The following is a 12,690-nucleotide window of genomic DNA, read 5'->3' on the forward strand; positions in this document are numbered from 1 at the left end:
TAGTCCCCTTCTTTACCAGACAAAGAATGGAAGGACTCTGCCTTGTAACCACAAGATAAGATAGAAGTACTGAGATAATACAACCAACATTCTTACCTTATAGATAATCTAGAAACAGATGCATCCTGGAGGTGCTTTAAGACAGCTTTCTTTTCAGGTGAACAAGGTACGTTCAATGATGACCTAATGTTCTCTACCAAGGATTTAAATATACTTTCTATATTATTAAATTTTTAAAGTCTCAAGTAAAAAGTATAATCTTAAAGATACAGAAAATTGTTCCTGCTTTTTATAAAGGAGTAATGGGTTATGGCATGACTTTGATTTTAATTTTAAATCCTAAAAATTACAATTTTCTTATAATAGTGTGAAGATAAATAGAAAAAAATAACAAAAACTGTAATGGGGAACATACTAGGACAGTGATGGCAAACATTTCAGTGCTTCAATAATACAAACAGCCCACTGCAGCACACATGCCATAGGTTCACCATCACTGCTCTAGGACAGTCATATGTCATACAATGACACCTCAGTCGATGGCAGACTGCATATGACAGTTGTCCCTTAAGATTGTATGACCTAGTGATGTATTTCCCAAAATATCCCTGTCATTAAGCAATGCATGAATGCAAAGTTTTGCTAGAAAACTTTAGAAATATAAGAATTATGTATCTTTATAAGTACACTTTTAACTTTTTAAGACCTATTATTTCATTAACCAATTTAAGCAATTGTTTATATCAAAATGCTATTTTCTTCACAAATAAAGAGTTTTGCCTCTCCCTCTAATTTGGGCCCATAACTCCTATTTGATAACATGTTTAATAAGATTTTAAGTACCAGTATTAATAAATCCAGAAGTCAGAAATATTCTGAGTTAATTTCCAGAATAGCTTTCATGCATTCTGATGTATTTTATTGTTTAAACAAAATTAAAAATTTGAGATGTTTTGGGTGCTTGAGCAAAAAACTGGAAACCCAAAGAGAACAAATGTAAATGGAAGAAAACTGCTCTGCCCTCATGAAGATGATCTTCCCCAGCTCACACATTAGTTCTAAATACACTGTTAGTGTCTGCTCCCAGAAGGACCCCTGACACTGAAACAAGTTAGAATACCTTAATTTCATAGCTTATTGAGCAGCAGGAAAATAATTTTCACATAGTCCTATAGTTTAGGTGGATCTGTTGTTACCTAGCATACAGGCTTAAATTTTTCGATATGTTTCCAAAGAGTAGAAGAATTTAAAAGAGAGGTACCAGAACTCAAGATACTACATGAGACAAATAAAATATTTCCAGTTTTAACCAAACTGCAACTCATTCAATATAGCCTGAGGTATTTTAAAATATTTAACAAGCTGAATAGCATTCACAGTTTCCAAAGTTAGCGTTTACTGAGATAGCTTCAAATATTTGATTTTCAGATATGTTTTTCTGTAACAGAGTCTCTTCCCTCAGACTCCTGGAAATATCACATAGCTACTTGGTGGGAGAAAACAGTTCTTGTAGGAATAAAAGTTCTATTTCCCAATCATTGTGCTATTCCAAGGATACGATTAAAAAATAGAAAATTTGCAATTCATATAAAAGGAAAACTTGCTTAATATTCAAAAGTAAGTCAAGTCTGGTAGAGGTATATAAGACATTAAATAACAGAATCCGATTCTTTCTTGAAGATTCCAGATGAACTTGACAGCAGAAAGTTCTGATTCCCCAACATGTTCTCCATCTTTTCTCCACCAGTGGTTTTCTGGATCTCCCTCTGCTTCTTACTATGAATCCATGGGATAAAACAAAGTACAGCACCACCAATAAGGGGAGGGACTCCGGCGAGGTAGAATGCCACGTTATAGGAACCAAGCTTGTCACGAAGCAACCCTGGGAAGAGAAAAAGCTGTCACCAAGAGAGAACAAGTGTGCCTGTTAGGGCCTCATATCAGTCACCTATGGCCACACTCTTAACCTCACCTCCACAGGACTGGTTCAGACATCACAGAATTAGACTTTTCTTTCCCACTTTTTATTTTTTTTGGGGGTACTGGAGATCGAACACGGGTCCTTGTGCTTAACAGGCAGGCGGCAGAACCACTGAGCTAAATCCCCGGCCCTTCTTTCCCACCTTTATTAGTGCATACCAGCTATAAAGAAGAATGGGTTTCATTTTGGCAGATTTGTACCTGCACATAACATACTTTAATCATCCCCCTCTTCATTCTCCATGACCCATCCTTCCCCTTAGTTTACATTTGGGGGCTTTCATGTGTATAATGTATTTTGATCACATTCATGCCCCTATTACCCACCCTAACACTCCTTTCCCTTCCCCTTCATCCCTTTTTTTTTTTTAAATCTAATAACAGTTCCCCTTCTATTTTCTTGTCTTCTTTTATAGATTCCACATAGTAGGGAAAATGTGCAACATTTTTCTGTATCTGGGCTTATTTCATTCAACATTATGATCATGTTTTACATGAAATAAAAAATGTTTACAATTAATGTAACTACTAGAGAATCATCATATTTACCTGCCACTGGTGGGCCAACAGTCATGGGTATAGACATGAGTCCAAGGAGAAATCCAATTGCTTGGGAAACATCCTGGGCCCCAACTAATGCAAAGGCAATGGGGGCCATGATAGAAATGAAGCATCCATCAAAGAGTCCCATGATGAGACAGACAGCAATGAGGGCCCCAAAGACCCTGCACAGGGGTATCATCATGGACATCAGACCAATGAAGAAAAACGATAGTACCTAGGACAGATGACCACATGTCAACTCTGCTTCAGGAAAAGTGACTTCTAAGTAATGTCTACTTATATCCTCCTTCCCCTTAATTTTATACATATAACCAACTACTTTGAAATTTCCCTTTTATTTTCTTTATATTTCCATTAAAGGTCAAAGAAAACAATTACTTATATACTTACTTTCCTTCCCAGCTTGCAGACTCTTTGAGGTAGTCTGTAAAAGTCTTTGGATTAGATGTCAGGTTTATTTGCACCTGTTCAGTAGTCAATCGGCTCAAATTCATTCATTAAACACTTCATTTTTTAAAAATCTTTAAAACTATTACATTTTATTGGCAAATGTTATAGACATATTTAATCACACCAGAGATAAGATCCAGAATATTTATTTTGAGCCACTGACAATTTTAATCTTAATGTTAAGAGTAGTTAATAGACTCGAATACCTAATTTTACCTATTGGTTGGAGGGCACTATGCTATGTGCTAGAAATTTCAACAGTGAATAAGACCTGGTTCCTCCACTTGGGTTATGGAGAAACACACATTTAAGTAAATATAAGTAAAGATGAAATGCTCTAGATATTGCCATAGTTGCCTTTTTGTTCACTAACTGGAAGAAGAAAAGTTTTTAAAAGCATCAGGTGTTCTTAAATGTATATGCATATGAGAGCAATTGTAATTTATGTAATTTTTACTAAGTTCCAGGCCTTATTCTAATCACTTGTATTATATGACTGGCAATTCCTATAAAAACTGTATGTGGTGAATACCATCATAATGTTACCTCCATTTTACAGATGAAGATACTGAAGCTGGGAGAAGTTAACTAATATGCCCAAAGTGCACAGGATGGAGCCAGCCTGGAGTCTATGGTCCAGGTAGGTAGTGACAGGGAGCAGGCAGAACTGACACTGGGGCTGGAGAAAAGGGAAGAGGCCAGATAAAACAGCTATCTGGATCACTGCTTTGCTTCTGCTTTCCCTAGGACCCACTGTGGAACACCAAGCTTGGCTGCGTGCACCGCAGCAGCTCCTCACAGCCTGAGAACACTGAAGACACACAAGGAATTTATTTAAGTTATACAGATACCATGATACATGCTCTTAAAAAATATGCAACAGACTAGGTCAATTCTCTTTTGATACTGCATTATACAGCTGAGTGTATTCTTACTAAAATATAGCATTACAGTAAAATTATGATTAGTTTAAGAGCCTAAGTTGGCTACTTAAAAAATAAAGCCTGGCACATCACACTAGCATTTCCAAAGAATAAGATTTCATTATTCTGTTTTTTATTTTCTAATAAAATATCCTCCTCTCCAACCTAACTTCTGTGAAAGCAATTTCTTAGCAGCGGTGATTACTGAGCTTATAGCCTAGAAAGCTGGGGGAACAAGGACTCCAAAAATGGTGACCAGGTTTTAAACTCCTATGATCTTAAGCAAGCAGAAAAATTTAAGATGCTTCTATTCATTGAAACAAAGAGATCTAAGGACAAAAAAAATAGAAAGTGAGTTGAAATTAACAAGCAGGTAAAAACTTAAGGAGTTATATTTATGGAAAAAATTAACTAGACAAATTCCAATATTCTTAACTATACATACACTTTTACTACAAAATTAAAAGGAGATAAACATGGAAAGTCCTAGAAACATATCCATAATAAAACTCCAAAGAATCTAAAATAAAATTTTAGAATACCATAGAGCAAGGATCAATAGATTTATTTGGGAAAGTCACAGATCAAGCATTTCCAGCCGTACTACTGTAATTATGCTGTGTTAAATTTAAGAAAAAATCATGTATATTTTTTTCTTTTAATGTGTTTCGTATTCTTTTCCTACTGTCCCTACTGTGTTCCTTTCAAGATAACAGAAACAGTTCTGTGGAACTTTATACTTGGTCACGTTGAAACCCTAGTATACAGAGCTTGGCCCAGAGACCATTTTGCTTCGCAATAAATGTTTTCATGGCAGAATTTATGGATCATGATATTCAGCCACTTTACTTTTGGTAGCTTTCCTAATTTGCCTATCCATTTTGGCTTCTTCAACATTTTGTTCTCTGGTCAGTTTTGTAAAAAATCATTCACTTGAGAGTTTCAAATATATTTAGGACATATTATTTCTTAATTCTTTATCTTTTCTCAATTTAAACTATATTAATTTATATCATCTTTAAAATTTTTTGACAATGATTAACTTGTCACTTAAGAATTGAGTTTAGGGGGCTGGGGATTTAGCTCAGCGGTTCCACTGCCTGCCTCGCAAGCACAAGGGCTTTGATCCCCAGCACCAAAAAAAAAAAAAAAAAAGAATTGAGTTTATAGAAATTTATTCCTTAAAAACTAACTGGTCTGTTTACTTTATTTGTAGCTATAGTGGTGGGAAATGATGCTCTTTCCTAGCAGGTGTTACTACCCAACATGTAGCCACGTTGGTAAGAACACACCTGCAGGTGAGGATTGAACACCTCTTTCTTATACATAGGGACACCTGGGCCACAAGGGAACCATGCCCAGGTTTAATAAGCTGTCCATATAGGAGGCTCATACTTCCTTATCACTTCACAAAATAAATATTGATTTATAAATCAAATATTGACCTGTAGATACTGGAACCTAGTTTCAAAGAGGCATAAATTTAGCATTACATATAAGAACTACCCCCCTAGCACAGCAGCTCAGGTTAGGTTTAAATAAGGGATTCAGAGGCCTGTAATTCTCTTCTAGGCTCTGGCACTGACATTTAACAAGATGGTGACAGTTTAGATGTTTACACTGCTTTTGTTTTCTTAAAACCTTCCAAGGGAAGGGCTAGGAGATTTAGCTCAGTGGCACTGTGCTTGCCTCGCAAGCACAAGGTCCTGAGTTTGATCCCCAGTACCAAAAATAAACAAATAAATAAATAAAACACCATGTAAGGAAATATTTCATATCATAATATCACAAGCTCTAGGAACAGTGATGGTGAGTCTTTAGAGCTTTCAATGATACAAAGAGCTGGCTGTGGTATGTATACCACAGGTATACATAGGTATTCACCACTGCTCTGAAAGAATGAGCCCTCCTTAAGTTGATTAATATATGTAACAACTTTTTTCTCATACATTTCCCATTTCTATTACAAAGAGAGAATTCTTGAAGAAATGTCAGTTTACATTTCCCTCAGGAATCTAAATGTAGCTCAAAAGGGAAAATGAGTTACACCTGAATAAGCAGAAAGCATTTTTGGAGAAAGACTCAAAACTGAGGACAGTCAGATTCAAGTGTTGTTCCTAATATGTTTATTCAATAACAAGTTTCCATACTTTCAGAGCCTCAGGCTAGGCACTAGGGCAGAAAGTGGCCAGCACCACAGTCCTGCCTGTCCTGTAAGAGAGGGAAATGTTCAGGCGGCTGTTGCTTCTGCAGGCCACAGTACTTCCAAACTGCTTCAGAAGGAGTCTGCTGGCCTTTCTCCACGTGGGCACATGAGTACTTCAGTTTCTGCCAGGAGGAGGAGCTGGCACTGGTGCCAGAGTCTAGATGAGACTGTGAGGCCCTTCCTTGTTCAGGCTGGGGGTGGTTAAGCATTTGGGTACTACTTTAGAAATCGCTTACATAAGGTAAGATCTATACTCTCATCCCAAAGTACAGATTTAGGAAAATGTTAAATGCAATGAAGTTCACAATTAGGCAGCAGTGACTAGTTCACTTGACCTGAGCTGGAAGGGGAAGTTTACAGAGGAAGATGGATATGGAAGTCACTAGTTTTTCTAAATTACAAATGTAATGTAACTCATGAATATATTCTCTTCAAGCTTCAAATCTTACAGAAACGCATGTACGTATGTAGAAAAGGCTCCCTTTGCCCTACTCCCACCCACAGCCCATGCTCTCTCCCTCCTCGGGAATAACCCCGACAGTATGGTCTGTCCCTCCCGGACTGTTCCTACACACCCACATAGATCATTTGGGGTTGTGTGTGGGCATGATGTCCACACTTATCTCCATGTCACAGAGAAATACAACACAACAGAAGTGACCTAAATCCCAAGTTTTCAATTCTTTCATACGTAGTTACAACCAAGTCTTTCAAACACTCCTCTAAAACACCTAACATTAAAGATACAAGTAAGTCTGTAGTAATTTAATGGTGACTAGAAAGACAGGCCTATAAGGTTAAAGAAGGTGGTAAGAGGATGGCAGTGCACACTCAGCCTTTCCTCTCCCAATAAAGGATGGACTCCAGAAGCTTTGCAAGATTTTCTGTGACCATTATCACTCCATATAATGCAATTCAGTTATCTCTTGTGCCAGAAGCAATGGACTTCACTCAGCCATTAGAATTATTAGGTTGAAATACTTGGAATATGGGACTTTGATGGAAATTTAAATTTTGAACTCTTAAGCAAAAAATATCAGATATGTTTCTAAACAGTCTGTTGTCTATAAGAAAAGGCTTCTAATTTGGGGTAACAAGGTCTCCTTTCTTGAGAACTATTCCAAATCAGGATCTGTCTACTGTATTTAACATAATACTAAATTGTAGAGCCACATGTGAGGGCACAGGTCTGCAATAACAGCACTCAGGAAACTGAGGCAAAAGAATGGCAAGTTTAAATCCAGCTTGGGCTACATAATAAATTCAAGACTGGCCTGAACTAAATGATGACACCCTATCTTCATCAATCAATCACAAAATCGATCAGTCAATGCAAGGATTCATTAACCAACTTCTTTGGTTAATTAACCAACTTCTGGTGTTTTACATAAACTATTACCAAGCATCTCACCACATCCCCTCTGCTGGTTCTGAATATAAGCTGCTGGTAGAATAGGGTCTCACTCCGGAGCCCGTGCTCCTCTGCTCTGGGGCCTCGCAATCCCAGTATGACTGAGACCTGAAACTGGACCATACGGGAGGGCTATGAAGTATATCTATGTCAATGGTGTTCTAGGTCTGGCTGCTACTCAGAACTGGCTTCAGGGGCACGGAGAGGAAGGGAACTCCTACAGCTCCATGAGGTTAGGCTGTAAGAGACAAACGCAGGAAGAAATTGTGTCTGGGAAAACCCACCAGCAATGAAAGAAGGTAAATGGAAGAGCATTCCAGCCCTTGAGGCTGAGCAAAAAGGGCAAGGTGGGAGGGAAAGAGGGAGAGAGGGAGAGTCGAGGAAGAGAGAAAGAGAGAAAGAGGAATGAACAGAGGCAGCCTGAAGTGCATTGCAGCAAAGAAAAGTGAGGCAAGAATCAAAAACCTTGAGGGGAAAAAAAGCCAGGAGAAAAGGGAGAGAGGGGGGTAACTCATAGATTGAGTCCAGTGTTGTCTCACGTGCAGCTATGTTCACAAGTCAAAGTCCATTGGTGCCTCCTCATCAGCCACAAAACGAACCATAAGAATTTCTTGCTCCTTCTCTAGTGTCTGAAATGAAGTTACCCCACCTGTGTGTCAGCACATTCTACTGGGTTTCACAAACAAACACTGCTCTAAATTTGGATGAATGATATTGGATAAGGCCTTAAAGAAGCTATGTGTGGACAATTTCATCCAAAATGAAGCATCTAACCCACATCCTGACTTAACTCAATGCTATATCACTGCAGAAAACACATGGCATTAGTTAGAATTTTTCTTATAAATTACTTGAAATAGTCAAGTTTTAAAATGTGCCCTCCAAGGAGGTGAAAGGAGGGCAGGGACAAGGGGAAAAAATGAGAACCAAGACCTGTCATGTAAAGGTACAAGATCCCAATAATGAATGTAACTGTACTGTATGCCTAAAATGTGCCAATAAACTCAATTTAAAAAATAAATAAATAAAATATGTCCTGCAAATGACCTTTCTGTCCCATCTGTAAGAGGAAAAATATTTTAAAAATTGTTTTGGAGTTGGGTGTGATACCACATTATCTGTAATCCAGGTACTTGGAAAGATGAGGCAGGAGGATTGCAAATTTGAGGCCAACCTGAGCAACTGAGCAAGACCCTGTCCCAAAATTAAAATATTATTTTTTTATTTTTTTCCTCATTGAGTTTATTGGTACATTTTTCAAAATTAAATTAAATTAAATTTGTAGGGTATGGCAATACATGCCTATAATTCCAGCACTCAGAAAAACTGAAACATGTGGATTTTAAACTTGAGCTGAGCCTGGACAATTTCGTACCTTAGAGAGACACCAGCTCAAAAAAAAAAAACAAAAGAAAAGAAAAAGGGCTAGACATGTAGACATGTAGTTGAGTGCAAAGGCTCTGGGTTTACTCCCTAGCACCACCAAAAAGAGAGAAAGAGATAAGGAGAGGGAGAGGGAGTTGACGTGGCTCAGCATTAGAGCATTTGTTGAGCATGCACAAAGCCTTAGGTTTGATCGCCAGTACTGCAAAAATCACTACCACTGAGCAGGTTTCCATCATCCCTCATCTGGGCCACTTGTCATTTAAGTGTGCTTCCTCTTCTGTATTCTTGCCTCCCTATAATCTATCTTCTACACAGTGACATTCAAGCAACTACTGACATTAAAATGTAAAACCAAACCAATATTCTTCAATAAAAGCCCCTTATCCTTAACATACAATCTCATCTTGGCTTTAGAAAGGCTCCTAGTTTTTCAACATCTTCCATGCCACTCTCCCTGTCCTGTCCCAAACACACCCAGCTTTCTCCTTTCTCAGTCTTGCTCCAAGAATTCAGTGACCTGGTATATAACTCATCCAGGAACAAGAGGCACTCAATCTTTTGAACAATTAGAGGAGAAAAGTCTGTAATACAACAAATATTCTCTAGAGGGCTCTCTTTTCCCTTAAGAATGAGAAGGATATCTACAATGAGTACTGATAAAGGGGGGATGATCATAATAAAGTAATATATACATTTGACAAAGTAGCATCCAAACATATGAGGCCCTGGGTTCAAACCCTACTGGTAGTGGTAGCACCACCTCCACCACCACAAGAAAAATCCCTACACTTCCAGCTGTCTACACTTCCTACTAGCCATGTGACCAGGTCTTTTCTTTTCATTATTTGCCTGGACTAGCATACACACAGACACCTCGTAAGGTAGCTTCTTTGTTTCTCAGTGTTCACATCTGTAAGTGGAAATAAGGGTAGTAACTCCTGTAACAAGTTAGAACAAAGATTAATGAGAAAACTCATGTAGAGCTTATTTTATACTCTGGCATGTGAATTGCTCAACAAACCTCAGTTGTTATTACTATTAGTAGGTTTGTAGAAGTTACTTGTCTATAATAAATGTTCTAAAATTTTGCCTCTTTTTCAAGGAATTGCTTAAATCCTGCCTTTCATCTATAACATTAAGTCTACATGCTTAATCCCCAAATCCCAAGTCCTCCATTTGGCTCTTCTTACCTTCCTCCAACAGCCAAACTTTGGATATAGGTGTCAATCTTCCCATTTATTCACACGAGTGTGATCAGTCTTCTGTACCTGCCACTCCACTGAATCACCTCACTAATGGCTTCTTGGATGCTAAATCCAATGAAAACCCTTCAGGCTCCTTCTCACTAGCTACAGACACTGCTGGCCACTCCTGCCCCTAGAAACACTCTATTCCCCAATCTTTCCTACCAAATAAGTCCCTAGTCCTCAGTTCTCCCAATGCAGCCCATGAATGCCAAAGTCTCACAGGTCTCTTATCCAAACTTTCCCATTAGCTCCAAACTCAACCTGGCTTTTTTGCAAACACCACACATTTAACATGACAAAAGAGAGAGAGAAAGAGAGAAAGAGAGAGAGAGAGAGAGAGAGAGAGAGAGAGAGATCATCCTACAGAGATATACTGAATTATTGATCCCTTAAAAATAGCAAAACAGGCCAGGAATTTAGCTCAGTGGTTCCACAGCCTGCCTCACTAGCACAAGGACATAAGTTTGATCCACGGTACAAAAAAAAAAAAAAAAAAAATTGTAAAACCATCTACACTATTACCTGGGCCACACATCTTAAGTGGTTCCATTGAACACTCATTTTCTGTAGCCCTAGTTTACCCTGTTTGATCCTCGTATCTCTGCCTTGGTTCTTCATGTGTAGACTACCTCAGTAGTCTCCAGCTAGTCTCTGCGCCTCCACTTTTTTAATATTGAAATATAATTCCCACACTATAAGATTCACCCATTTTAAGTGTACCATTCAGTGTTTAAAATTATATTCACAATGTTGCACAATCATTATCACTAATATTTTCATTACCCCAGAAGAAACCCCACATACAGTAGCAGTTACTATTTTCCCTCAGCCCCTGACAACCACCAACCCACCTTCTCTGTCTCTACAGGTCTGCCTATTTCTGGACATTTAAATAAACTCAATATGTGACCTTTTGTGACTACTCAACTTTTGCCTACCCCCCATTCCATTCTATCCTTTCAACTGACTTCTATGAAACACAACTCATATTATTCCCTTGCTTAAAATCCTTGAATGTTTCTGACAGATTATAGAATAAATTTGATCCTTTTTATGCACATAAAGGACATTCCCAACATGGCCTTTCACCCGGCCAATCCATCTACTACTCCTCCTTTATTCCTTTATTCCACTGAAACATTCTTTTTCCCAGACATACATACTATGTACATCTCCAATTCCTTACCCTTGTGATTTCTTCTGCTTGGAGCACCTTTCTATGTAACTACTGCTTACCTTTTGAATTTTTAAAGAATTTTTTATTTGTGGTGCTAGGGATTGAACATGCTAGACAAATGCTCTACCACTTAGCTACATCCCTAGCCCTTTAACTACTACTTAATCTTTTAATACTGCTCACTCAGACCCTCACTTGTGATTCCCAGGGTGCCCATCTAACGTACGCATCATTCCATTGTGCTGCAACACAGCTTTATCCGTCTCCTCATGAGACCTTTTGCTTCTAGCTGAGGACCAACAGACTACCTTTCAATTAACTCTGCAGCATTTAGCAGTGTCTGACATGAAGTCACTTAAACACCTGTTAACTGTCAATAATGATCTTGGAATTAGCAGTTTGTTTATCACACCTAACATCGAGCAGGCAATTTGTAATAAGCCCAAAAGTCACATATGCACACTCAAATTTCTCAAGATACAGCAAAGGGCACTGCATCTGCATGTGACTGTAAGAGCAATGCCAAAAATAAAGAATTCTTCTTGGAAAAAGCAATGGGCAAAAACATTTTGGTTTGGTAGAATTTTTGATTAAACAAAGAAGACTGACTGCCAATTTCTCATGTTTTAAACACAAATTCATAAATGATTTTATTCTAGAGAAACTGCCTTTAGAAATTGTTATAGAAAGTGTTTTGCATTTTTATAGAAGAATGTAAACATATTAGTACATTAATGAGCCATCAGGCAATAAGAAAAAGTTTGTAGGAGAAGAGGAGAAGGAACGTGTAAGAAAGCACCTGTAGATAAACCTTCTTCACACCAGGCATATAATCTGCAATCCGGCCGAAGAGAAGCCGTCCGACTCCTGAAGTGATACCAATGCTCATAAGAACCACCTCTTTATTTTTTTCTTCTTGAAATGTTTCATTCACATGCTTCATCTGTAGACCAAATAAAAAGAAATCACATTAAGCCGGGCGTGGTGGTGCATGCCTGTAATCCCAGCACTCGGGAGGCTGAGGCAGGAGGATCGCTATGAGTTCAAGACCAGCCTGGGCTACATGGTGAGTTCCAGATCAGTCTCAACCACAGAGTGAGACCCTGTCTCAAAAAACAAAAAAACAAAAACAAAACAAACAAACAGAAAAGAAATCACATTAATTATGGTAGGAAACTTGCCAAATTTTGAGGCTTTGCATCAAATGTTTGTTTCTCTACAGTGTTGGCCCCCTCCCAAATTAAAATATTTGTATGTGAATTTTTCATGAGAACATGTGAAGAAAATCTAACATGATTCAGCTTGCATAATAAGAAATGAATTTTTGTGAGATTTTTTTTTTTTTT

General features: G+C 38.1%; 1 protein-coding gene across 1 annotated transcript in view; it reads right to left on the reverse strand.

Moving 5' to 3' along the window:
* Positions 1–442: 442 nt before the first annotated feature.
* Slc16a10 (solute carrier family 16 member 10) overlaps positions 443–12,690 on the reverse strand; it is a 45,547-nt gene continuing 33,299 nt past the window's right edge. The window contains exons 5-7 of the mRNA XM_010630499.3: positions 12,144–12,287; positions 2,530–2,758; positions 443–1,882 (exon numbers count right to left, since the gene is read on the reverse strand). Of these exons, the coding sequence (XP_010628801.1) occupies positions 1,650–1,882; positions 2,530–2,758; positions 12,144–12,287 (606 nt within the window). The 3' untranslated portion in view covers positions 443–1,649. The remainder of the gene's footprint in view (positions 1,883–2,529; positions 2,759–12,143; positions 12,288–12,690) is intronic.

Source organism: Fukomys damarensis, unplaced genomic scaffold (assembly GCF_012274545.1).
Source record: "Fukomys damarensis isolate Sample0158 unplaced genomic scaffold, DMR_v1.0_HiC HiC_scaffold_14, whole genome shotgun sequence".
In the NCBI taxonomy this organism is placed as follows: Eukaryota; Metazoa; Chordata; class Mammalia; order Rodentia; family Bathyergidae; genus Fukomys; species Fukomys damarensis.